Genomic DNA, 27026 nt, shown 5'->3' with positions numbered 1-27026 from the left:
CAGAATGTTAGGTGTTGAAAGTGACCTCCAGAGACTGAGTCCAAGGCATTTGCCAAAGCAGGATCACCCCAGACAGGCTGCACAGGAATGCATCCAGGCAGGCTTTGAAAGTTACCAGAGAAGAAGACTCCACTACCTCTCTGGGCAGCCTGTTCCAGTGCTCTCCTTGGGTTGAGGTAGAACCTCCCCTGTTCTAGCTTGTACCCATTGTTCCTTGTCCTGTCACTGGGCACCACCAAAATGATACTGGCCTCTTCATCTTGACACACATCCCAGAGATACTTGTTAATAAGATCCCCTTTCAGCCTTCTCAAGACTAAACAGCCCCAGGTCTCTCAGTCGCTCTTCATAGGAAAGGTATTCCAGTCACCCAGTCATCCTTGTAGCTCTCCATTGGAGTCTCTATCAGATCTCTGGCTCTCTTCATCTGGGGAGCCCAAAACTAGACACAGTGTTCCGGTTGTTAACTCTCCAGGTCAGAGTAGAGCAGGAGGAAAACCTCCCTAGACCTGACACGCTTTTCTTGATGCACCCAGGATGCCATTGGCCCTCTTGGCCACAAGGACTCATTGCTGTCCCTTGGATAGCTTGCTGTCCACTAGTGCTCAAAGGTCTTTCTCCACAGAGCTGCTTTGCAGTGGAACAACCTCTTGTCTGGTGCCTGGTGTTACTCCTCCCCAGATGCAGGACTCTGTACATGTCCTTATTTAACTTCATGAGGTTTGCGTATGCTCAGCCTGTCCAGATCTCATTGGATAGCAGCACAGCTTTCCAGTGTGTAAGTTTTGTGATACTAGGTGGTACTTCATTGGTTCTGTTAACCTTACTTATTATTTTCTTCCTGAAATGAAACCAAACTAGGAAACACTGAACAGTTCATAACCTTCCTGCAGATCTGTCATGCAATGATAACCAGGAGATTAGAGCAGTGGAAGGGTCAACATAAAAAGATGTATGTAGTAGGACATAATTAAATTAGGGACCATATAGAAAAATGTGAATTTCTTTAAAATGTATTTATTCAGATTATCTATATATCTAATGTGTGATCTTAGATGACTGCAGGAATGAAGTTTTAATATTAAATTTCTACACTAAGATGAAATACAAAAAGAAATAATGCATTGTTTTTATGGTTATAAGGACACACAGGAAGGGATTAGATCCAGAAGGACCTTGACAGGCTTAGAGGTGGGCCTTTGCAAACCTCATGAGGTTCACCAAAGCCAAGTGCAAAGTTCTGCACGTAGGTGGCAGCGCAAGAGAAAGACCTGGGGTCTTGCTGGGTGATGAGAAACTTAATTCGAGCCGGCAGTGTGCACTTGGAGACCAGAAAGCCAACTATATCCTGGGCTGCATCAAAAGAAGTGTGGCTGGAGGGTTGAAGGAGTAATTATCCCTCTCTACTCCACTCTGGTGAGACCTGGGATACTGTGTTCAGCTCTTGGACCCACAATGTAAGAAATACATGGGCTGTTTTAAGCATGTCTGGAAGAGGGCCATCAAGAGGATTGGGGGCTGAAACACCTCTCCTCTGAAGGCAGCCTATGAGAGTTGGGCTTGTTCAGCCTGGAGAAGAGAAGGCTTTGGGAATGCCTTATGGTGGTCTTCCAGTACCTATAGGGGCCCTACAAGAAAGCTGGAGAGGGACTTGTATAAGAGTATGTAGGGGTAAGAGTTTTAAACTAAAAGAGGGTAAGGAAGAAATTCTTCACTGTTGAGGTGTTGACACACTGGAACGTGTTGCCCTGAGACATTGTGAATGCCCCCTGGTTAGCAGCGTTCAAGGCCAGGGTGAGTGGGGCTTTGAGCAGCCTAGTCTAGTGGAAGGTGTCCCTGTCTAGAAGGGAGGTAGAACTAGATGATCTGTTAAGCAAGGCTATTGCATTCTGTTCTTTAGTTCTGTCCAGTGAGAACTGTCTGAGAGAAATGTACCTTAGTCAAATCTCTGCAGACTTACTGCTGCTCCTGTAAATCTGGAGCATATGGTTTGGAAATCACACATTTAGGTCACTAGGAACAGATTAACGAAGTTACAGGTTGCTGCCCCACTTCGTGATTTCAAATATCAAGGATGATTGGGAGATTTCATTTGTCAGGACAGTGGTGAGAAAAAGACAGGGTGGAAGGTAGGATGCAGAGGCAGAAAAAGAGTCAGTGAGTGGTAAGGAAAATGCAAAAAAGTAAAAGTAAGATTAAGGGGGAGGGACAGAACTGCAGTAACAGGAGGAAGATAAAAGTATAGAGAGCACATGCGAGGGAGAGAGCACTGAATTATCTGCTCTTATTTTCTCCATGCAAATATAGCCCTGCTCTGCTCTCTGCATGTGTATATACAACAATTGTACTGAATTTTCTCTTGAAATTCTCTTTGACTTAGAAATATATTTCAGAATAGACTAAATGCAAATTTAAAGTAAAATTAGTGGTTAGTCCATTTCTTGAATCTGAACTTGGTCATCTGATGCTGAGAGGTCTTCAGAATATTCTAACATGGTCCTCTGCCATATTACCATGTCTGGAGACTCGTAACAGTCTCATATTCTAAGGAGTGTGTGTTTGGATGGAAGTTTCAGCTAGAGTGTTTTTCATGGAGAATGCAAGTTGTTCTCAACCAATTTTTTGAAACAGAAAAAAACAGTAGTTGTCATCGTCAAGAGGGTCAGTAGGCACATGGATACAGCTGTCATCTTCTTGTTAAGATGGTTTTGTTGCTGATGGAAAAATGAAATGTTTTATAGTACATATTAAGCACTTTGTGAGATGTCCCTTTCTTTAATACTTAATAAAATCACAGTGGTTATTTCACTAACTGTTATTTTTATTGGAAAGCTTTAAAGTTATGCTGTAGAAAAAAACTATTCCTGCTCCAGGTTTGAGCTCTCTTTTAAGCTTCAAGTGAGTGTAATTACAGAGGAGTTTTGTGCTTTGAAAAGGTGAGTGATTTTTAAAAAGTGGATGAAGGAGAGAGAAGGCTTTAAGAAAAAGAGACATTTAAAATGACTCAGTATTCTGATGCTGGCATAGATCTTGATGTGTATGAATTAGAAGAAAAAGAGGTGATTTTACTAGGTGTCATGCATTTATCACATAGTCTTTCATATATTTCAGGCTGTTATATGGGTATGGGTGCATAAAAGATGGAGTCCATGTATGCATGAGTTACTATGTGCTAGGTAAATCTGGTACATATTATTGCCCAAAACACCCATCAATTTCAGTATTGTTTGAAGGCAGTATTATGAGAATTATAAAGGAAATACATACTTTCCCCCTCCCCCCCTTCCTTCTCTTTGGGACATTGAATGATGTCAGGTAATTCTAGACAGCTTTACGTAGAGGTTTTATACTGAAACCCCTTACCTTTTCAGGGAACCCTTTCAAGCTAACCCTTTCACTTGCTGGGTAGGAGTGATAACCTTTTTTCTTCATGGAACTGAATAGGATGTTCTTACTGTGAAATTTTATCATGACAAGTAATTGCAAGCTTAGGAGTTTAAATAAATCCTTTTCTCTATAGAATATGTTTTTGTTCTATAGATTGGTTTTTAGTCACAATACTAAACAAGCTATCGTTGCAGAGTGAAGTTTGGCTTTGAGTGCCCTTTGTTTTCTCTTGATTTTTTTTTTTTTTTTAACTTTTCAAACTGATGCTACTACATTTTTCCATGGGAAAAAAAAGGACTTTGTGCTTGTCAATTTTATTTTTCATTTAAAAACTCAGAGCTCTATTTCAAGACTTTGTGCATTTGGTGATAAAAATAGCAGAAGTACTCACACAGAATTTTTATTTGCAGTCTCTATGCAGCGTAATACATGAACCTAGATTTAAATCAATACAGCAAGTAACTTAGAAGGCATACAGTTTAGGGGCTACATCAAAAAGATGATATAACTTAAATGCCCAGTGCCTCATCCAGCATGTTAGATAACTATGTCACACAAAAAAAGTGCGAGATCTGAAATGAAGGGGGATGTAGACAGGCATGGGTGTCTGAAGTGCAGGGGAGTAAAATGCAGGTTGTAGACGCAAGTTATCCAGAGTGAACTGAAAAACAGCGATATAGCAGTTTGCCATCCTTTCTACAAAAGGCACCCTTTTAGTATTGCTGCTCAGAAAAGTAATTTATGGACCACAGATAAAATAAGGAATTGCTAAGTAATGAAGCAGTAAAAAACCTTCCAATTTTTAATTTAGCCAGCCTTGCCTTATTGTAATATAACACTCTGGGTAATGGAAGGAAGAGTGGTAAAAAACATGCTGTAACAACGGAAAATGTTTTTCACTTGTATGTTTGCCTCTTAAATTGCTCTGCTTAATGATATTACTATTAATAAAAAATCATCAGAGCAAGAATATGAAGCCGAGCTTGAGTAGGTAAAAGCTGATAATGAGAATAGCCTTCTTACACATACTGTTCCAGTTACTTGACTAAAGTGGTTTTTGTCAAGCCGGGCTGAAAGGACCAATTAGTAAATATTATGAAGGCTTCCTTAATGGAGGGACTAGAAGATTGCTGTATAAAATAGATTTTGAAAAAAGTAGAAGTAACATGATCTTCCCTGCTCAGAGTTGTTCCACATACCATCCTGCTTGTATAAAGATCTCTGGAACATCATGAACCCCTTCTGAATCCCTGTGATGCAGATGTAAAATGTGTTCTTATAAATAGTGGTAGTCTCTTCATAGCATAACTCTTTAGCAGACATGTCTGTTGTAAAACATACCAGACAGGAAGAAAAGAAATCCTTGGCCAACACTGGAAAGAAAACATTCCTTGCAAAGCCTCGGTATAGGCTATAAATAAAAAAATGCACAAAATCCCCAATGTTGGGATGAGTACAGGCTGGAACCAAGTGTAAACATTCAGACTTGCTAGCCTGTGAGTGCAGGCTGCAAGGTTTATTGTGTTTTCCTGTTCTGTTTTAATGATAGATCTGTAATGCTAGTGTGAAAAATAAAATCCATTGCCATGAGTTATAAGGAATTTGTAACTGTCACAGGGTATGGATTAACTTGAACTCAAGCTCTCTAACAATATTGTTGTGCCTTTCACTGGATCACCCTACAAATGAGTATATATCATCACTACACTGATTTGATCATTCTAATCTGTTTCCCATTATTTTCTTCTCTTAACTTGTTTGCTTGGGGATCATGTCTCTGAAGCTGTAACATTTATTTTCATTGATATTTAAGGAACTCCATCAGTGGGCTGTTGTGTGGTAAAAAATGCAGACTAATGTCACAAGCCATTGAAGTAGGCATTGATTTAGAAATTTATAAGAGTTTTGCTTTTTAGCATTTTGAAAATGAACATCTACAAGCTAGTAAGTATGTTTAAATGCTTTTCCTGGATTAATAATGGATAAGAGCTTTAATGACAAAAACTTTGTCTAATGGAGAGCTGGGACTGACCTGAGATTTCTTGTTCTCTTCTAAAATAATGTTTGTGCTACTCATTGGAGACCTTATTGCTCTCTACAACTACCTGAAGGGAGGTTGTAGACAGGCAGAGGTTGGTCTCTTCTCCCAGGCAACCAGCACCAGAACAAGAGGACACAGTCTCAAGCTGTGCCAGGGGAGGTTTAGGCTGGAGGTTAGGAAGAAGTTCTACACAGAGAGAGTGATTGCCCATTGGAATGGGCTGCCCAGGGAGGTGGTGGAGTCACCATCATTGGAGGTGTTCAAGAGGAGACTTGATAGGGTGCTTGGTTGCATGGTTTAGTTGATTAGGTGGGTTGGATAATAGGTTGGATGCGATGATCTTGAGAGTCTCTTCCAAACTAGTCTGGTCTATTCTATTCATCATACTTACAATCAGAAACAGTTAGCATGTGTGCTATAGGCATACATTAAAATATTCTTAAGGCGTTTCTACTGTTCTAATAAAGCTATTTTTGCATCCTGAATGAGTTTTGAAAAGTATAGACATGACTAAACATTTTGTTTTCCCAGTTATGCTTAATTTCTGTGGAAATGGACGAGTTAGGATCTAGCACCTTTATTGATCTGCTTCTTCATGAATCTTTTTAGTACTAGACCAGTCATCATTTTATTGTCTGTTCTGTGTTGGGCTTTTTGTCCTGCTTTGAATGTGTAGTGTCTTCTTTTTCCACCCATTTTATTCAATACCTTTGAGTAATGTTTGTCATCTTTCTCTAAAAGTAATCTTTTAGCTGATAATTTGTCTCTACTGGTTTTTGATAGGTACTCAGACATGAGCAACTCGCATCTAGCCTTCACCACTACATTATTTAAACATTGTGTAAGGTAATTTAAATACAGAGTTAACAGCCTTCCTTCTTTTTGCCTCAAACTACAGGAAATAGTCTTTAATGGCTTTGCACATATGAAAAATTGGCCTGCAAGTAGATGGATGGTTATTTATTCTTACAGAATCCCAGATTGTTAAAGGGTGGAAGGGACCTTGAAAGATCATCTAGTCCAACCACCCTGCCAAAGCAAGTCATACAGGAATGCATCCAGGTGGGTTTTGAAAGTCTCCTGAGAAGGAAACTCCACAACCTTTATGGATAGCCTGTTCCAGTACTCTGTCACCCTCACAGCAAAGAAGTTTTTCCTCATGTTGACATGGAAGCTCTTGTGTTGCAGCTTGTATCCATTGTTCTTGTCCTATCACAGAGCACCACCAAAAAGAGACTATCATCTTCATCCTGACACCCACCCTTCAGATATTTATAGACATCAGTAAGATCCCCTCTCAGTCTTCTCTTTTCAAGACTAAACAGCCCCATTTCTTCATAGAAGAGATGTTCAAGTCCCCCAGTCATTCTTATAGCTCTCCACTAGACTTTATCCAGGAGATCCATGTCTTTTTTGAACTGGGGAGCCCCAAACTGGACACAGCACTCCAGCATACTGTTGGCCCTCTTGGCCACAAGGCCCCAATTCTTATACACTATTGACTTCAATTCTTGGTAAAAATTTATCTTCAGTGTTCACCTGTATTTCTCCCTTAATAATCTGTCAGTTTTGTAGTTCTGCATGGGTGAATATATTCCAGTGCTCTGGTTGGTTGGTATACATTCAGTTCAGTTAGGGTAAAAAAATGAAAACGTGCTTCATGGCCTGAAAGAGCCAGTTGATATAGGACTTGGAGTATGTATCTACCCATGAAACATTTAGTTTTATCCAGGGAGTGCATTACTGAAGGTACAGGATAGTGTTTAGGTAGGGACAGCACCTGAGTGCCTGGTTCAGACCTGTCAGAGCTGTCTAGTAAGGATTAGCTGGCAGGCAGGCCAAATTAGTCAGACTAATAGTGAATTTGTCACTTGTCCTTCATGGTAGATGCCAGTTTGGCATGAGATCTTCATTTTCACAAATTAGTAGGAACTTCTTCCCTTTGAGGCTTTTAAAATTGTTAAATTTAATTGAAATTGTTCAGCAAGTTTATCAGAAGCTAGTAAGAATAAGTAGATGCATAATGGAGTGGTATAACATTTCCTGGGAACCAAGGCAAAAATAAATAAAGCAGGAAGCAGTTTACTTGAAATGAGGTAGTTACTACTGAGAGCAACTAAGAGCAGCAGCCGCCCTCCCCCCCCCCCACCTTTCTTTTTTTTTTTGGTAGGAATTGGTCTGTTACTTGTACAATGAAATTACTCTTCCTTCTTTACAATTTTTGAGTAGTTTGTGTTGAAACTAATTAAAAACTGGCAGGTCAGATTCTGTGGAAACACACTTTCTTCCTAAGCATCAAAAATGGTATTACACTCACAGTTACGTGTATCTGTAACAGACACTTGGAAAGTAATGGGAGTCTGATTATTGCAGAAATGTATTTCTCTGACTATTTTTTAACTCTTTGTGGGAGTGTTTTGTTTTCATTTGGAAAGTGTACAGAGGTCAGAATATAAACACATGTGCTGTTTTAAAAATGTAAAAGTAGAGCCAAGAAGATTTACGCATTCATTCCGGAAACTCTACTTTATATTTACTTCTGGCTAGAAACCGATATTGCTTAACTTGTGTTCTGCGTTCCAGGACAAAGCAGTTTATAGAGCTTAGAATATAATTTTTTTAGGTGAAGGAACAAACTTAGCTTTTGTCTCAATGCTAGGATTTTTATGGAGCACGCTTTACTACCTAAAGTTTTTTCCTCTGTAAAACTAGCCTGCTACTTTTTCTTCCACAGGCTGTGTATTAGAGATTTAGCAGTTGCACCGTTTTCTAAAGATGGCTTTCTCCTGGTGTAACTTGTTTGATGTTAGGTTCTGTCTGTGTACAGTTAGGACTCAAATGCGTATAACCAATTGTACTTTGGAGAGCTGAAAGAGGTTGCAGTTTTTTAGTCTACAATTGGAAAGCTGTGCAGATTCCAGTTAGACTGTGAGATGAAACTCACTACTGGTTATGAAACTTACTTTTTTCTTTTGTATCAAAAGGAAGTTTGATCATAATTCTCAGTTTTACAAAAATATTTTTGGTGGTCAGTAATTTTGCTTACCAAGATAGTGTGGTGATGTTATTTGACTGCTATTTTCTATCAATCAAATCCTACTCATTTCATATTTGATTTGTAAATAACCTCTTGACCTCTTGCTTTAATAGCCTAAAAGAGATATTTAACTGTGGGGGGGAAGGAAAAAGACTCAGTGGGTATGTCTGGAAGACAAAGGAATTTTTGTCAGAAGTAGCCTTTGTATTTTCTAATCGCATCCCTTGATCATCATCCTTTAAGGAAAAAGAATCATCCAGGAATTAAAAATAGGGCTGTGTGAGTTGAAACGAATTGGGCTAAATCTCTGTGTGTGACTTGCTCTGTGCCTTGGAGTAGGTTGTACTATATGCCTGAGCACATGCTGTAACTTAGTAAAATGGAATATTTGCAATCCCCATCTTTCAGTGACCGTGTAGCAATATGTGCATGAAGGGTTGTGAGGGGCTCATGTATCATTGTTTGCCTGCAATACTTAAAAAATCCTTCTAGTATCTAAAGTCCAGGGCCATATTAGAATGTAAGATGTTTTTGTCTAATGCATTTTTTTCTGACCAAACATATGAAATAATGCGTTTGTGTTCTACTGAAATGTGCGAGAACACCTGGACGATCAGCAAACTCCTATAAACAGAGGAAATACACATGGCCTGTTGAGGCTACAAAAGTTGCCTGTAAAAGGAATACCAAAACTGGGAATGCTTTAGTGAATTTTACTGTTGTCCTACATAGAACATATGTGGGCCAGCTTGCTGCCTTCCTGAGTGTTGGTAAGGTGGCTGATATGAAGAGCGTGGTCTTAAATGAGCCTGAACTCACCTAGGGGAGTGTGAGTACAGAGCTGCTGCAGAGATGCTTGAATATCCAGATCACTAGGTTAGAGTCAGGCATCTTACCTGCTTTTTATTATGCTTGCTTGCATATTTATTTGGCTTCAAGAGAAGAGCTTTCAGTGCTCGCTCTTGGAATACGGCATTGCCTGAGAAGTAGGGCAATTTTTTCCGGAGGTGTGTGTTGCTGACATGTAGCCAGTCAAGCTGATTCATTTCTTAGTTTTTCTTTCTACCTTTCTGATGCAGTCTTGACATTTTCTGTTTACATGCTTTGAAAGTAGTAGGATTTCTTGAAAGGCAGTGGAGGTTAGGGGAGGACACTAGATGGAACAAATAGCATTTTGTCAAACACAGAGTAAGGAGTTTCTGCCACATACCCAAGCAGAGAGTCTGAACAGGACTCCAGATCTCCAGCTACATCTGTTGATCTGCCTGTACTTCCCTATTCAGTACCCAGATCTCAGATTGTCTGCCGAGGTAGGTAACTGTAAATAGACAACATGAAAAAGTGTCTGTTGGTCTTGGATGGGATCTTCAGATCGTTACCACAGATGTTTGAGTGGTTTTAGCTGTACATCAGGTAATCATGTCATTATCAAATGTAGTTTTGCAAAGAAATCCCAACTGGGAGCACAGTAGATTGGGGTTTTTTTTGTCGTCTTCTGGTGGGAGACCATTATTTTATGACAAGAGATAGTTCATTGCCTGATAACTAATCAAGCCCATTGGAAAGTTTTGTTATCAAAAGTCATGGCAAGTTTGCCTCTGGTAAGAATCTCACAGACAGTTACTGAAGGAAGTCAAGACAGTGTTCTGAAGCTGCAGTACCCAGGAACAGAATGAAACAGGAGTGAAAGTGACTGTGATACTGAAGTTTACTTAAAACAGATGCAACTTTTCAAATACTGCTCCAACTATTGAGGAAAAGGGAGTAGCACTGAAAAACCTGCTACTCACTATTACTAGACATTTCTGAATGCAATTCAATGGACTTCTAAGACATTATGTGACTTAGTTTTGCATCACCTCATAGAATGTTATTTTACTCTACTGCAATGTGAGAAGAAAACAAATCACAGATGATGTGTAATTTGACCACTCCTTTTCTTGTGGGGTGTTGTTCAGGGATTCCCAGTGATCTGTTTCATACTAACCCAAAAGGAAGGTACTGAAGTAAATTGATATATACAGCTTCCTTTGCCACTCTTCACCTCTCTTGCATAAGAGGGTTGTTTCAGGACAGAAAAGACATACCCTGTAAATCTGTCTATAAGGTCTGTTCACACTGTGGGACTTCTTTGACCTCTCCATTCTCTTGAGTTACTTGGTCTCAGAGGCTCCATAATTGAGGCACAGGTACTGACTCAGTAAGAGGCAGTTTGAAAATAAAGGCTAGATTTATAAAGAGGCTTAAGTGCCAACATATGCTATCATTATGCACGAATTTTACCTTTGGGACACAAAAATCTTGGCAGTAAGTTAGGCAACTGAGCTCTCTATTAATTCTCCATACGTATTCTGTGTAGTCTGGGCTATAATCCTGGAATGTTCTGAGTAGTTACCATGAAAGAGAGAACCAGTTTGAGATGAGCGCAAGTCTGGAAGAAGAACCTGAACAAAGGCATTATACCATATATACACTGTTGTGTGCTGTTTGCATCTTGGCATTGGGACAGTGACATGTAAAAGCATGGGTTTTTGTTTGATCATGGTTATACAAATGGCAGCACAGTTGTATCAAGACTTGACAGGACAGAAGCATTGCTGTGCTACATACTAGGCTGTGAGGTGCAACACATTCTGTATGTCTGTATTTGTAACAAGAGGGATAGCTGACAATGGAGTATCATGTTCCAAAACAGAGTTAGCCATTCAAGGGAGAAATTTAGAGGCAGGATGGCGATGATTGTGGAGATGAGGTCCAAGCTCTATTTGCCCTTTGTTCGGTAGCTAGCTGTGATGAGGCAGTGGGTAGAAGGGAATATCATAGAATTGTTTTCAACTGTCAACCTAATGCCACCATGGTCATTAAATCATGTCTCAAAGTGACAGTCTACACGTTTCTCAAATATCTGATGCTATTTGGTCATTTGGAAAGTGGTTATCCCTAACTGACATAATTTTTACATGCACAGTTCATGGGAAAATTACAGCCAGGTGTTGCAGTTTCAGATGTGCCGTTTGTAAGTTCTTCAGCTGATATCCTCCTGGGTAACAGAAAGACATCAGGTAACGAACTTTGCTTAAATTAGCTTCTGCAGTTCTTTTGGCATTGATGACAGGGGGACCTGTCTATATATTGCTTATTTGTGTGGTTCTTTACCAATAGAGAGAACAATAATTTGTTTTATTGCAAGTTGTGGTAGCTCATTGTTGATGAATTTTTGCCATTACCTGCAGTTCTTCAGTTGGTGTGGCAGATTTCACTGTCTTCATTAGTGCCTGCATTGTGGGTGCCATGCTGACAGGCTAGTATGCAGCTGACTCAAGATTAAGACTGTGATTTGTGGGGTCACTTAGGTATCACTCTCACCAGGGATTCTTTAGTGGCCTTCTCTACCCTGTTCCTTGACTTGTAAAGCCATTCACGAAGGTCAGCCTAAATCATGCCTGGGAACTTTATAGTTAGGGCATCATTGGTAGCCGTTTGGATAAGGATAGTGGTTTTGACTGTTTGAAAGTGAGGGAGAGAGTGTATCTGGATACCATCTTGTTCCTGGAGTTGTGTTTGCACACTGTTGTGCATGTTTGCAAGAGTAAATGAGATCAGCCATTGCACAAAGGCCTGTGTTGAAACAAGTGCACCCACCAGCACCAGCTGTGCTTCGTTCATTTGCCCTGAGAACTGGAAAGACCACGTAATGAAGAGTGCTTTGGCTAACAGTCTCACTGTAATCCTTGACAGCAACTTGCAGTAATTTAGCATTTCACATATATGGGAAGTGAACAGTAAAATCTTTTTTCTGCTCCCTTCTTTCCTCCCCTCTCCTCTCCCTCTTCTCTTTCTCCTTCTTTAACTCAACCTCCCAAATCTAAACACTGTAGTTTTTGGTAGCCCAGGCTTTTATGTTGCTGGGATTTACTAGAAGCAGAAAAGTGAACTGCAAAAGTACTCCACATGCATTCTCAGAAACTGCACTGTGACCTGTGGGACCTGAGCTCTGTGAAGGTATCAGCCACCAAGTCAAATGACTCCAGTAGATGTGTTCTGAGCTGGTGCGGGGAGGACTAGTGATTGTTTCACTAGTTGGTTTTTTTTGGCAGCCAGACAATGGACAGTTCATCTGAAGGTGATACTATTTGTAGGCTGTTAAACCAGTGAGACATCTGACCCGGAAATGCCTGTGCACTGTTAGATGTGCCACAATTTGCACACTGGAGTCAGGAAGCTATTCTGCCATCAACATCAGCAGAAAGCTTTTTGCATGTTTTATGTTTTAGGAGTGAGGACAGAATAATAAAGTCATTTTGGTCATGACTTTTCTATTTAAATATATAATTATTTTTGTGTTCCCCCCCCCCAACAGTCTTAATGCTCTTCCCATGGTACTCTGGTGACAATATGTGGGACTTAGGCTTTTTTCTTTTTTCTTTTTTTGTTTTTTTTTTGTTTTCTTTCAGAATTAATATGCTCTCTGATGAGAGATGTGCTCTCTCTGCAATCTGTAAAATCAAGTGGGAGAATGTGCTTTGCCTCATGATCTGAAAGCTAGTAAAATTATTGTTCTGACTAGCTGAGAATGAATTATCATGAATGCAAGAGAAACTCCCTTTAAACACGCAACATTCTTAAAATATGCAAACTTTAAAATACACAGCAAGTACAAAATCTTAAATTTCACCAGGAAGTGAATAAGCAGGCAATACAGATTGCAGATCATACATATTCATGTACTTCTCATCAAGGTACTTTGTGTTACATTTCTCCCCAAGGTAGTGGCAGGCAGACTCTGTATAGAATCTTTACCTCAGAAAGTTTTTAGTGGTGTTTGCCCATGTAGGATTTGTTGTAGTAACCTAATGGCAAAGTGACAAAAACATGAATAATAGTAGGAAAGCCTGATTCTTGAACGGTTTGAGGCTTTGGATTAAACATGGGTAGTATGAATGTGTACGGGGAAAAAAGCTGTTGTGTTCATAGTTGTTAAACCATATAAAATAGATGAGATAATTATAAACTCTACACAAAGGTGTACTCCCTTGGGGAAGAATACTGACAGTCATGACATCTTCTCCAACCCACTACTGTCAATGAGATTTCAACTGTTACTGCTTTGTAATAAAGTTATCTTGCAGGTACTGTCAAGAGACAAAAGATGTAGGACAAAATGAAAAAGAGGCAGCAGACCACTGTTGTGTAATGGTTAAGGGAAGCTGTTGGCTATCAGGAATTCAGGAGACGTGAGCAGGTCATTCTTATAAAGTCTTGAGTGATCTAGTTAGTGACTTGACAGAAATTTTGACTCCAACAGGTGCAAATTATTCTTTGTTTTATGAGGTGGTGATCTTGAAGCCTAACATCATATCAAATGATAGTTTTACACATGAGTGACACCACCCGACTGATTTGTGCATTTCTGGCATGGCTTTGGCAGAATGACCAGTTTTTCTCCTGTTCTGACAGGGAACCATACATGCATTAGTAAATATGCTTCAGGCAGCAAAATTAGAAACCAGTAGAGAACATGAAATTGAATCTAAACGCCTATGCTGCAGTGTTAGCAAGCAAATAACCATAATATTCTTAAAATAGCTTATGAAATTTCAAGTGGAAAGAAACCATTTACAGATGGTAAGAAGATAAAAGCATTACTGACATTTTGTATCAGATGTGGTTTAGAGTAGTTGTAAACTGTGCTATGGCTGTAGCAGAATAATTCTTAGAATAGAAATAAATTGCTTAGAAAAGAGAGATGTTACCGCAAGTGATGTTGGGCCATAGTGATCATGTTACAATAATGAACTGGAAACCACCAAACTACTCTTCTAGGTAGAAATAGGCAGTTTGGTAAATAGCACAAAACAAAGGGTGAAAGAAAAATAGGATTGATAGGTGGTGAGCAAGCTAGAGCCAGCATCTCAGGTCTTGGGTTGTGGCTCTGTGGGAAGGCTTGGGTCTTCAGACCCCAGGGTGTGTCCCAGGAAGGCTGTCCACCCTCATACATATATTTCGTTGATATTTTTAGGCTCCATATTCTCTTTTTCACTTCAAAATAATATATATTGTCTCTGGTGGGTAGAAATCTTCTCATATACGTGTTATTAGTTCGTGTCATATGTACTGAGTAACCTGAGGTTGAGGGCAGCTTAGACAAAGTCTAGCAGAAATTAATTTGGTGCAGCCTGTGGTATAATGACAATAAGAAAGACTGAAGTGAATGATATTTTAAATACTGTTTCTCCCTCTTATCTAGATGACTTGATTAGTTTTAATGAGAAAATGACTAAGTGTACTGGTCACAAGCAATGATGAGGACAAATTTCTATGGAAGTGGGAAAACATACAGTCCGCGGCGTGCAGCACTGCATAACAATGCACATTTAAGAGAGAAAAATTCAATACAGCAGTGTCTTTGCTTGATGCTTTTATGTTCTCACATGTGACACTACTCTGAAATAACTTAAACATTTTTCAAAAGTGCCCAAATCTAGAAGGAGCTGCTGAGGTGGGAAAAGTAAATATGGTCTCCAAGAGCAGCATTTCATTCACATTAGCAACAGCCCTTTTCACAGCAGTTGGTCATGTGTTAAGACCAATTGAACAGGCACTTCATATTTTTTATTGTCAGTGTTAGTGATTATGTACAGCATTCATAAGATCTGAAATCTCATAAGTGGGAAAGATTTCTGTGCCCCTCTTTCAAGTTTTGTGCTGTGACAAGTCAAATCACCAGTCAACTTGTGGCATATTGACTGGCTGTATATACTTGTCAAAACACGACCCTGAAAGTGTGCTGTTCTGTAGTAGCATTTAAAGAACAAATATATTTAACAAATAATGTAAAAATCCTGAAATAATATATTTAGATTCTCTGGGTTATTAAGTGTTTTCAAGGACTCTTTTTAATACATTGCTGTTTTCTTGATACTGTAGTGATGTGTTCAAATAGATACACAGAATTTTAATCTTCAGCAAAGCAAACCCCAATGTATTTATCCACATATTCTTATGTGGTGAAATCTTAATATTCAATTAATTTATTTGCCAAAAAGTTGAGCTTTTTTGATATGAATTGTCAAGTCGAGCTTTTTCGGACTTTGAAGATTTAATTTGTGGCTTGTTACTTTGTCAGAGAGCTGAGGTCTGAAAGTTTGGTGTTTGATTTTGAAGTAGCAACTTGTGTGTATTTCCTGGGAGATACACATTAGAGTGTGGAGTAAAGTATATCAAGAAAAGCAGCTTTCTGTGCTGGTTTTGGCAGCCTCTTTTTTTTTTTTAATAGAATAGTTTATGTATTTTTAAGGGTAAATCTTCAATTGAAGTTTATCATGGGATGAACTTCATCATCCTTTGAGGTTTATTGTAGGAGACCAGAGAATCCTGTGCAGCCTGTGGAAGTGAGTATTTTTGAGTTTGGAAAGGGGCAGTCTTAGTGTACTGGCACATAATTGTGGAAATACAGGCTCTAGAGCACAAGGCAATTATCTGGTCTAGTTTTCACAGTATCACAGTATAACTAAGGTTGGAAATGACCTCAAGGATCATCGAGTCCAACCTATCAACACAGACCCCATGACTAGACCATGGCACCAAGTGCCACGTCCAATCCCCTCTTGAACGCCTCCAGGGACGGTGACTCAACCACCTCCCTGGGCAGCCCGTTCCAATGACAAACGACTCGCTCGGTGAAGAACTTCCTCCATACCTCGAGTCTAAACCTCCCCTGGCGCAGCTTGAGACTGTGTCCACTTGTTCTGGTGCTGGTTGCCTGGGAGAAGAGACCAACCCCTTCCCGGCTACAACCACCTTTCAGGTAGTTGTACAGGGCAAACTACTGTGACTATAAGGCTCTCCCAGATTTCTTGACAATTCACTATTTTGCAGTGAAATGAAACTCATTTTCCAGACTGAAAAATGAAAAGAAGCAATCTGTGGAGCCAATAAAAATCTCAAAGTTGGTTTGGCTGACTGCATTTTAGGACTGCAACCTCTTGTAAATTTTGTTGGTTTTGTTGCCTATTATAAAAATGGAGATAACAGGGTGTTCTGATTTCTGTGCATTTTTATTCTTTTACAGGTGTATCGATGTCCTCAGAGATAAGAATAATTATGTACATATTTGTTGTGGTCCAAATAGTTTTAAAATCTGTAGATTATCTTTTTAATTAAAAATAATTTTAAAAAATTAGGGCACCCCATCTAATACAGCTGTTTCTCTCACCAACATCTACTTTTCTTGCAACACCCAAATGTAACATAATTTCTTCCTCAGCTTGGGTTTCTCAAGTCTCTGTCTGCATGTGTTCCTTAAAGCATGCATTTACTCTATGCCTCACTGCCTGCATTCTGTTTGTGTGTATGAATGCATGTATGGGTATTCATTCTGCCTCTTTGGGTATATAGCAACAATGATAGCTGTCTTCGAGATCATCAGTAAAGATGTTAAACATAAGGGGTCCCAACACTGAGCCCTGAGGAACACCACTTGTGACTGGCCACAAGCTGGATTTAACTCTGAGTTTTGTGCCTGTTTGTCCAGCCAGTGCTTTATCCAGACAGTCTTCTAAATAGTTGTTGCATGTTCCCTGGGCTCATTCCTCTCCTCATTCCTCACGGTTGTCATGGTCTTTCACAGAGAACGAAGGTGAACCATTTGCTATAGACTGATAGCTCCCTTCTTTGTCAGTCAGTCATTCAAACTGTCAGTGAATGTACTACCCAGAGTCTGATAAGCAGAAGGAAGAACAGCTCTTCAGAGTAAAGCAAACCATTTCTAAAGTTATTACAACTGTAACAAATGTCTTAAAGAACACAGAGATCTATACTGTACAGTTTTATTGCATAATTCATGTAATTTCATTTAACAGCTTGATTGTTTTACAGTCTTTCTAAATCTGTATCCAAGTACTATTCAATATTTATAGATTCTTAGCAAGAAAAGACCATGGGTCTTCGCTTGAATTTGGATAGGATACTGACTGTAAAGACAATCAGATGTTAATTCTCTACTGCTGAATTACCTGTAGTAGATAGTCTATGCCTTTATTACCCATGCTGGTTGTGCTTGCACAAGCGCAGATGAACTGCTTTTAGAGCCAGCTCTGCTGCTGCCTTAGAGCTGCCCCTATGTGGGGACAACTTGAGTACCTTTATGATATGCCTGCAGAACTTGGCACACAGAGGCATCTGTCTCGGGTTTGTTTAGGGAGGGCTGTTTTTTAGTCTAGGCTAAGTTTTAGCCATGTTGATTCTACAGCAGTGCTGAAGAGGCAAGTTTGCTACTGCTGAGACTGGCCACAGGTGACTCCCAGGGGTGAGAGCACACAGCGTGGTGGTGGTAGCAGTGTTTGCCCTACCTTCCTTGTCATGGGATTATTTTTTTTAAGTCTTTCTAGTGTGAAGGTACATTAATGTACTATCTTATGTCTTTCACAGCACTCCAAGGTTGAGACTTAATTATTCTACCTGGAATTATTCTGAACTCAAGTGAATATTCCTCTTGTGATGGAGTAAAATTAGAGGGATTCCAAATAATTGCTCATTATTATCCAGGGTGTCTCCATCTATCTTTGTCCTGGATAATGGGGAATTAACTGTAGTTCATCTATTGGGGACATAAAATTGGAAGTCTGACTGAAGCATATTTTAGAGAGGCATTCATTTAGATTCCTCTTATTCTGATTAGTTCATTCTAGTTAATCTTTATTAAAGAAGACAAGCAAATGTTAATTTTCATAATAATGTGATTACAATAGTTCAAAATATTTCGCGGTCTCTTCCAGCCTTAGTGATACTGTGATACTTCTGAAAGTTGCTAGACCTCTGAGGAAATAAGTGAGCTTGGAACTGAAAAGGTGGAGACCATAGCACCTATGACACTCATTGGCTGAAACTTTGCCTGGGATTTTGAGATACGTGATGAAAAACCACTGGGAATAACTTCTGAGATCACTGGTTACAGTGTATAAAATTAACATAGTGTGTTGAGAGCAGGTGCTGCTTTTATGGTCTGTTTTGCAGGGCTATTGTGATGACTGCTTAATGATCATTAAAACCAGGTTGGGAGGTAAAGTATGAGTGGGAAATGCAGCAATGGTTAGACAGTTGAGTGATGTAAAATCTTGTAGTGCATGTTTCATGTAGTTTGCTTTTACAGCGTATATTCCAGTCGCCAGAAGGTAGCTTCTTGCATGGCAAAATTTTCTCCTATGCAGTGCTAACAAAAAGACAATTGTAATATGTCACATAAGGATCAATAACATGCACAGTTTCAGATGAAAATTTAATCATACCTTCACCAGGATACAGATGCTTGTAATTTCTTTATTACATTCTCCCCTATTTAAGTTTGCAATAGACTTTGGTTAAGACACACTAGAACATGAAAGGTTGTGTTTAATATTGGAGTGACACCATGCACTTAACATCCTCTCTGCACAGTAGTACATTACTTGGTTGTGGTGCAGAACTCTTACTCTTGCTATAAAAAGCTAGCAGAGGTCACTGGACATGTTCTGAATGTATCTGTATATCAGTTTACCCCTGGATTTTGCAATAGCAAGGTTTTGCAATCCATGTTTTCTGTTCCTTTACAATTTGCACAAGTCTGGGGGAGAGTATCTGTGTGTTACTGTAAGCAGTGGTTTTTGTAGCAAGTTATTTCATTGAATCATTCTGAGCAGCCAACCCTCAGCATGATGTCCCTGTAACCTTTAAGCTGTAGAGTTCATTTCAGCAGCCCTGCAGGCATGTAACAGGTTAACACACTGTAAATGGGTTAACCTGCCTGTTTCCTCCCAACAGGGGAAAAGGGGGGGGGGGGGGGGGGAAGTAACACGCAAAAAGTCTGGGTTGAGATAAAAAGAGTTTAATATAAAATAATCATAATGCATAATTCCCTTAGCTTAGCCTATTTGCAGAAAAAGCACAGTGAAATGCATGAGAGGAAAAAACCCCACAAACTCCAAAACAAGCAAAAAAACCCTGCTACTGAACTTCTGCCCATATTGTTGCCATCCCTATGGGGGGGGAAAGAAACACCAAACACGTGAAAACCAAAAGCAGCAATTGGAACAGGAAGCCTTTCATGTTACAATCTGAACTTCAAGCCCCATGATACTTTGCTCCAGCTAGCGCTTTAATTTTGAAACTGGCAGCATGGTATGACAGCCACCAGATTCAACTTAACCCATGACATTCTCCACCCCTTATTGTATACCATCTGCGTCATGCCCAGCAGCAATTGACATCAAACAATATACATCATGTGTTATTCACTGTCCGTTCTCACTTGAAACAAGATCTCTTTGCAGTAAAGAGACGAATTCTCACTGCAGTTATTCTGGAGCTCAACTCTGTTCCAGTACAGTCTGGATCAGTTTCAAAGAGAAGCAGTCTCCAAGTTGTGTTAGTTTTGTGTTAGCTGTTCTTTTTTAAATGTTACATAATTTCTTTGTGTTGGTAAAATGTGCTGAGGTAGCTGTCTAGAGGAGTTAAATCTTCCTATCTTCAGATACTATGTAGAACTGACAGCAAAACCCAAGTACCCTCTGTGAGTTTGGGGAAAGATTTTGAATGGGAGCATGTCACTATTTTATGATTTCTTGTTAGAAATGTGTCAGACTTTTTAAGTATGAGTACATCTGTTGACAACAGCTGCTAATGTGCACACTGAGGTAGCACTGTCTGATGGTGACTGGTGTCACAGTAATGACTGGTATCCTGAAATTACCATCCTCGGTCTCTAACCTAGTGACAGAATTAACAGTTTTGAGGGCTGAAATATCTCTTCCCCCATATTACAAAACAGTAGTTGCATAAAATATGGTGTCTGCTCTAATACAAAATGTCTAAACTTATTTTTTTATTATTTTTTGTAAAAAAAAAAAAAAATATATATATTGTTGAGAGGAAATAGAATTAATGTTTTAAAATAACTTCTCTGGTTATGTTACACTCTTATTTATATGTATTTGGGGTTTGTGATAGTTTATTCACCAGAGGTTTCCTTGTCTGTGACTAGGACTCTGAACTACTGTGGTTTCTTAGTGTGTTGCTGCTTGGACTTGTCATTCCTGTATATGCTTGCACAAACCATCAGTGACTGTGGTTCAGGAAACTATAGCTTTGCTCTGGTGTTTTCTCCCCAAAGGAATAAAAAGCCAGTTTGCATCTCAAGCTGTTACTATTTCTCCAGTTTTCTTAGCAATTTGTTTTATCTTTATCTTGGCTTAGGTGTTGAAGAAATGGTGCATAACTCTTACATAAAATTAAGTGGGATAAAAAAAGTTGTGTTTTTTTTTTTTTCTTCTTCTTTAATTTAATGTAAACATTAAGAGGTTTTTTTGTGGGTGTTGTTTTTTAGGTTGAATATTAATAAGCACTGAAAGGGCATGCATTTTTAATACAGCTTCTGCCCACATTTGAAATTAGGTCATTCAGATTTTCTTCTTACTATTTGTTCCAGCAGTTAATGTATCACATGAAAGTCGAGTGCATGACTAGTGTTTTACACTAACTAGAAGCAAGCTGAAGGTTGCATTTGAGAGGCAAAACGTGAAACTTGTTTGTCCTTTTTATCTCTAGTAACTCTTGAAAAAGCTGGTAAACCTGGAAGTAGTGTAGAGGCACAACTGTGTGCTCTAAGATACATTTTGTGATCTCTCCCAGTTGGAAATGAGACAGGAGTCTGATTGCAAATGTTTGCAGCACACAGTTGGAAATGTGCCGAGATGGCACCATAAACCAGTCATTTACACTGTAAAACTGGGGTTTGGGTGGGGACTGGCATTACTAGTGACTTAGCCCAGGAGTTATAAAGGTTATTCAAAGCAAAAGTTGATCTTTAAGATGGGTTGGTACATTAGTCTTTTCCTCTATAGGATCATGGAACAGATCCTCTAGGAGATCTGATAAGGGCACATGGAGGACAGGGAGGTGATTTGAGACAGTCAGCATGGCTTTACTAAGGGCAAGTCTTGCCTGACCAGTTGTAATGGTTTTCTACAATAGAGTGACTAAGTCAGTAGACAAAGGACGGGCAGTGGCTCTCATTTATGTGGACTTCTGCAAGGCCTTTGACACGGTCCCCTACAACATCCGTCTTTCTCCATTGGAGAGATATGGATTCAATGGGTGGACTGTTCAGTGGCTAAGGAATTGGCTGGATGGTTGGATCCAAAGGGTCGTGGTCAATGGCTCGAGGCCGAGATGGAGACAGGCCTCATACTGGGACCAGTGCTGTTTAATGTCTTCATCAATGACACAGACAGCGGGATTAAGTGCACCCTCAGCAAGTTTGCCAGTGACATCAAGCTGAGTGGTGTGGTCAATATGCTGGAGAGGTGAGATGTCATCTGGAGGGATCTGGATAAGCTGGAGAAGTGGGCCCAGGTAAACCTTCCAGTACCTGAAGGGGGCCTGCGAGAAAGTTTGGACATTAGGCAAAAGGTGTGATGGAACACTCTCTGGGGGGAGGTATTGGAGGCCCTATCCCTGGAGACATTCAAGGTCAGACTTGATGGGTCTCTAGGCAACCTGATCTAGTTGAGGACATCCTTGCTTACTGCAGGGGTGGGTTCGACTGGATGGCCTCTAGAAGTTCCTTCCAAGCCAGTACATTTCATGATTCCATGGTTACCCTCAGTGCCAGATTACTAATAGGTATATTTTGTAAAAGTAAATTTTTTTTTTTTGCATTTATTTTTTTTTATTCCATGCTTGTGCCACTGTTTGCAAGATGCCAGATTCTGTGCTCTTAGTAAATAATTGAAATGCAGTTCTAAAAGAAAGGTTTCTGGTTACTATCTACTGTATCTCTTGCAAAGCTTCTTTAAAGTTTAAATGTCTATGAAGTCAACATGGATTTCTGTAAAGATACAAAAATAACAGTTAATGGATTTTTGTAGTTATCACACCTTGAACAAAGTACAGCATTGTTATTTCTAAAGTGTGTTAGACTATTACAAAAATAATCTAATTGAAATGTCTGTTCTCTTTCAGCTCCAGCGATAAACCGATTTACCAGACGAGCATCAGGTAAGTTGCATAGATTTGTTGTTTCATTGGTCTACCTAGTAGTTGGAACGTGATGCTGGTGGTGATTGTCTTGTAAAACATAATACAATGTTAGTCAGATTTCTTTAAAGCTGTCTGACTCAGGTTAACCTCAAATTTGTTAGCTGGTTTACTGAAAAAATTAGCCAAGGTTTCAGGTCACAGAACTTGCATGAAGCCTTCTGTGAAAAACAGCTTTTTGTTTTTCCTATGCAAAAAATAATTTTAGTCCTGCTGCTGGTGTGTTGTTCCTCTCCTTATTATTCTGCTGTATCACTTTATCCTTCAGGCTTCATTTTTGAGGTCCCAGAACCTAAGTCTTACTTGTTTTAAATACTGTGAATCTGAAAGTGGGTTGTAAAAGCCATCACTAAACATAATTAGACTCTTGACTGAATTGGAGTCTGCAGGGCAGGACACATGAGCTCTTCCTAGTCATCTTGGTATGCTAAATTTAAAATCTATACCGTACATTAATTTTCAACTGCAGATAATTTTTAGTACATGTAATCAGGTTTGTATTCTGTAATGCAGAAAATTTATCCAGACTTCTAATTTTGCTAGTTACAATCTCAGATAGTTCCTTTTCAATATTAAAATCTTAGTGGAGATCCTCAGAATTACAAAGGAACTGTACAGAAAAGTGGAGGTTTGCATTTGCAGGATTGGTGCATAGCATGTGCAGTACAAAGCAAGAAAATGTAATGAATTCCAAGTATTCTCATGTTTTAAGTAATTTTAATACTTCATGAGGTAGTATAACATGAAGGGAAGGGAATGATTTGTTAACTAGCACTCAGTAACAGTGAGCAGGGCTATGTGCAAATTACTCTGCGTGCTTGAAGGAAAGTTTCATTGTGACTGATTGATAGCTGACTTTAATGAATGCAGTCCTTAAAACAGCTGTGTGCCAAGCTTTTGCATTTCAGTAGGAGAGTTTGAATGTTTGAAAAGCTAGTATTTTTGCTCAGAAAAAAAAATTCCATTATTCTTAATGTGTCTTTAAAAGGAGACTCAAACCATGCTAGAAGCCTGAAATTTCTGCACAGTTATTGGGGAGATAATTGCCCACAGAAATTAATATTTCATGTGTTTTGGTCTTGTTGTGGAAAGATAAAACAGTTATCTTACTCAGTTGTATGGTATGGTCCAGGTGTAAATTATGTGAATATACTTCAAGCTGTTACAAGGCAATACTGCAGTCTGCTGTATGTACTCTTTTAAACAATTTTTAACATCTCTGGCAGCTTTAATAGTCAAAATAATTAGTTTTCAAACAAGAAAGCCCATGAAAATTGATAGTTCTTACTTTTCTTCTTAAATACCAAATGACTACTGGAGAGGTACAATACATTTAAAAACTTATTTGGCAAAATATAAAACTAAATATATGAAATAGACTGTGTTGATAATGCAGACATCTTACAGGGATTTTTGCAGTCTGACCAGATTTATACTTTTTTGAAAATTGAACAGTTGTTTGGATACATTAAGATAGTCAAGATACCTTGCAAGTGGAAAAGCCAAATAGTAGCTGATTTTTAAGCTTGACAGCTTAATAGTATTCTATAATCAAAGCTGATTCTTATGTTTCCTAAGCAAATGAGTCTGACCAAACAAAACATGGATTCAAATACAGATTCCTCTTTATGTTAGGATATTTAACTAAGAGCTGTTTGAAATGTGACAGATTGTTGACTCTTGAGTGGTTTAAAGATTTACTTCTGATGAGCATTATACCAAGTTAATAAGGAATATTCAGAGAGTTAGCTGTAGTGTGTGGTTTCATGTTGCATCTGCTCTAGCGATACTGAATGATTGAGATTGATTTTTGGGATCTTTGCCTGTGTCGCACCTCCTCCCATAGGTTGTCTCTACTTCTTTGAATAAACCTAGACGTTGTGCTGCCTGAGAGTGGTTTGATATAAAGAAAATAGACATACAGGAAGTTTTTGGGTGTTGATTTTTACTAGGTCTCCAACTGACCTGCATTGTGGCTCCCAAATAACTACATGTGAAAGAGAAATATTAGTCTGTCTTTAGCCAGTGGTTGGATGGAGAAAGAGATGAGCTAATGACATCATCTGAGGCAAAACATCAAATTATATCTGCAGCAAAGACTCCAGGATTATTCTGATAAAAGCTGCTTTTTGAGCTCTTGCAGTGAGAAGCCAGGAGATGACACACATTTCTTCAAAGAACAATAGTTCTCTGTGGTGGATATCTCGGTTTTGACATTTCTATTATTCTTTAGCTAATGCCTAGTATTTTACTTGATGGTATAAGATATAGTTATTTTTCCTAACTGAGCTAGAAACTAGGCAGCTGAAGCATCTGCTGAAAACAATGTAGTAAGACATTTATTATTTAACAGCTCTTCCTGTTAATATGCTGTGAATCTATCGCTGTGCTGTCACTGATACATAGAGGATAAAGGCTCAAATAAGCTAGGATCAATTCATTGTTCTTGAATTTAAATTCTTAAAATTTATTGAACTGCCTAATTTAGTGTGTCTTTTGTGTGTTCATGCATGTGTGTGTGTATATATGCAATGTGGGATCTATACATATATGCAGTGTGGGATCTATACATAAAATACACATATACCACACACATTACCATAATCAACATCTATAAATGGGTGGGTGTCAAGATGAGTGTGATAGTCTCTTTTTGGTGGTGCCCAGTTAACAGAATGAGAAACAAGAAGTACAAGATAGAACACAAGAGGTTCCACCTTAAGACAAGGAGACACTTCTTTATGGTGAGGGTGGTGGAGCCCTGTAACAGGCTGCCCAGAGAAATTGTCTCTCTGGAGATTTTCAAAACCCACCTCAATATATTCCTGTGTGGTCTGTCCCAGGTGATCCTGCTATATCAGGCGGAGTTGGACTAGATGATCTTTCATGGTCCCTTCCAACCTCTAACATTCTGTGACTAATGCTGGTGACAGCTATGTATGGGCTAAATAATGCACTTCATTGTTCCAGGTTACGCACAAAGAATAGTAGATATAATAACCTCAATTGAAGGGTTTAGCAAGAGGTGGAGATTACAAATACTTTATAGGGCTAGAATGAACAATGAGACAGCTGCAAGTAGGTAAATCCTTAATTTTTCTTTTAAGATCTGGTGAGATGAGATGAAGAGAAGGAGAGGAAAAACCCCCACCTATTGATGTGGTCATGATAACTGGATGGGAATAAAATAGGGCGTGGAGACAGTAACAACATAAAGTGGAAGAAAAAGCTGTGAGTGTGTTCATGAGGTGAAAAATGAGTGGAAAATACTAAACAAGCTGAGGTAGTCAAAAGGTGCAGTTTCTGAATACAGAGAGATACTTTTTTTGCTGTGGATGACATTAGATTTCATCCACCTAAGTATGAGATAGCTAGAGATGGGAAACTACTGTGATTCTGTATGTTAGCAAAAGCATTTTCCTGCTTTTTAACATCTTAATGTCTGTATAAAAAAGTAAATTATCTCATTAAATATTGGCAGAGGTTTGCTATAGAATGATCTTAAATTTATACTTTAATAGGTACTGTTTACAGAGGCTATTTATACCAATGTACTAGTGTTATATAGAAATGTATAATAGCATCATACTTTATAGATTGTTATCTATTTCTTAATTTCACTTATGCATCTGCTTAAGGTACTGAAAGAATCAATAGTCCTTAACTGAGGTTCCTATGAGTTAGACCACCTTAAACTAAGAAGAACTGGTAGATAGACTCAGTGGCATCTGTGGGCAACATCATGTTAACAACAGAGATGACTTCCTAATTCCTCTCCTCCAAACACTATCTAACTTTAAAATACCATCTTCATCCTGTGAAAAGGAAATAAATGGAGTTTTAAATATTATTCTATCAATCAAATGGGAAAGACAAGTACCTTCATTTATATACCAGCTCCTCCACAAAGCTCTAAAAAATAAACATAGTCAACGGGCAGAGTACATCAATGTTGCACTGAGAAACTGTCTTAGGTATATCTGGGATAAACTTGCAATCGAGGAGATTCTGCAGTTGTGGAAAGAACAGAAGGAAACAGAGAAGGTAGAAATTTTCAGTCTTGGCCTTTACACACACGACTAAGAACTATCACTTTTGTGTACATGGCTGATTAGCTGAAGAGGAAAGGCTGAGAAAGAAGGAATCAATTTTTCATGTCCTTTAAGAACATGTAGCAGATACTACACTGAAAGGCCTGTCTCGCTTTTCTTTTTTCCTCTTTTTATGGATATACAGAAGTTTCTCTGAGAACCAAACAAATTTTACTTAACTCTACACATTTTAAATTTACAAAATATTGACAGTTTGAAGAGAAAGGAGATGAAACATTCTCTTTATTCCTAATTGTTTGAGATGCCCAAAAGCTGTGATAATGGAATTGTCCAGCACAGATCATAGTTAATTGGAATTGATAGAGAAGTAATTTTAGTTCACTTCTGCTCAAGCCTTGCAGTTATTCAAATACTTTCCAACAAGTATTTTTTGCAGGTA

The 27026-nt window shown here is 38.8% G+C and overlaps 1 protein-coding gene across 1 annotated transcript in view; it reads left to right on the top strand.

Moving 5' to 3' along the window:
* The window catches only part of PRKAR2B (protein kinase cAMP-dependent type II regulatory subunit beta), a 71598-nt gene that overhangs the window by 4262 nt on the left and 40310 nt on the right, over positions 1-27026 (top strand). Inside the window, exon 2 of the mRNA XM_068166990.1 lies at positions 22461-22496. Coding sequence (XP_068023091.1) covers positions 22461-22496 — 36 coding nt within the window. The remainder of the gene's footprint in view (positions 1-22460; positions 22497-27026) is intronic.

Source organism: Melanerpes formicivorus, unplaced genomic scaffold (genome assembly GCF_026170545.1).
Source record: "Melanerpes formicivorus ecotype bairdi unplaced genomic scaffold, bMelFor1.0.p_v2 SCAF_3, whole genome shotgun sequence".
NCBI classification, from domain to species: domain Eukaryota; kingdom Metazoa; phylum Chordata; class Aves; order Piciformes; family Picidae; genus Melanerpes; species Melanerpes formicivorus.
Note: the sequence above shows the minus strand (reverse complement) of the source record. Positions and strands in the feature narration are given on the sequence as shown.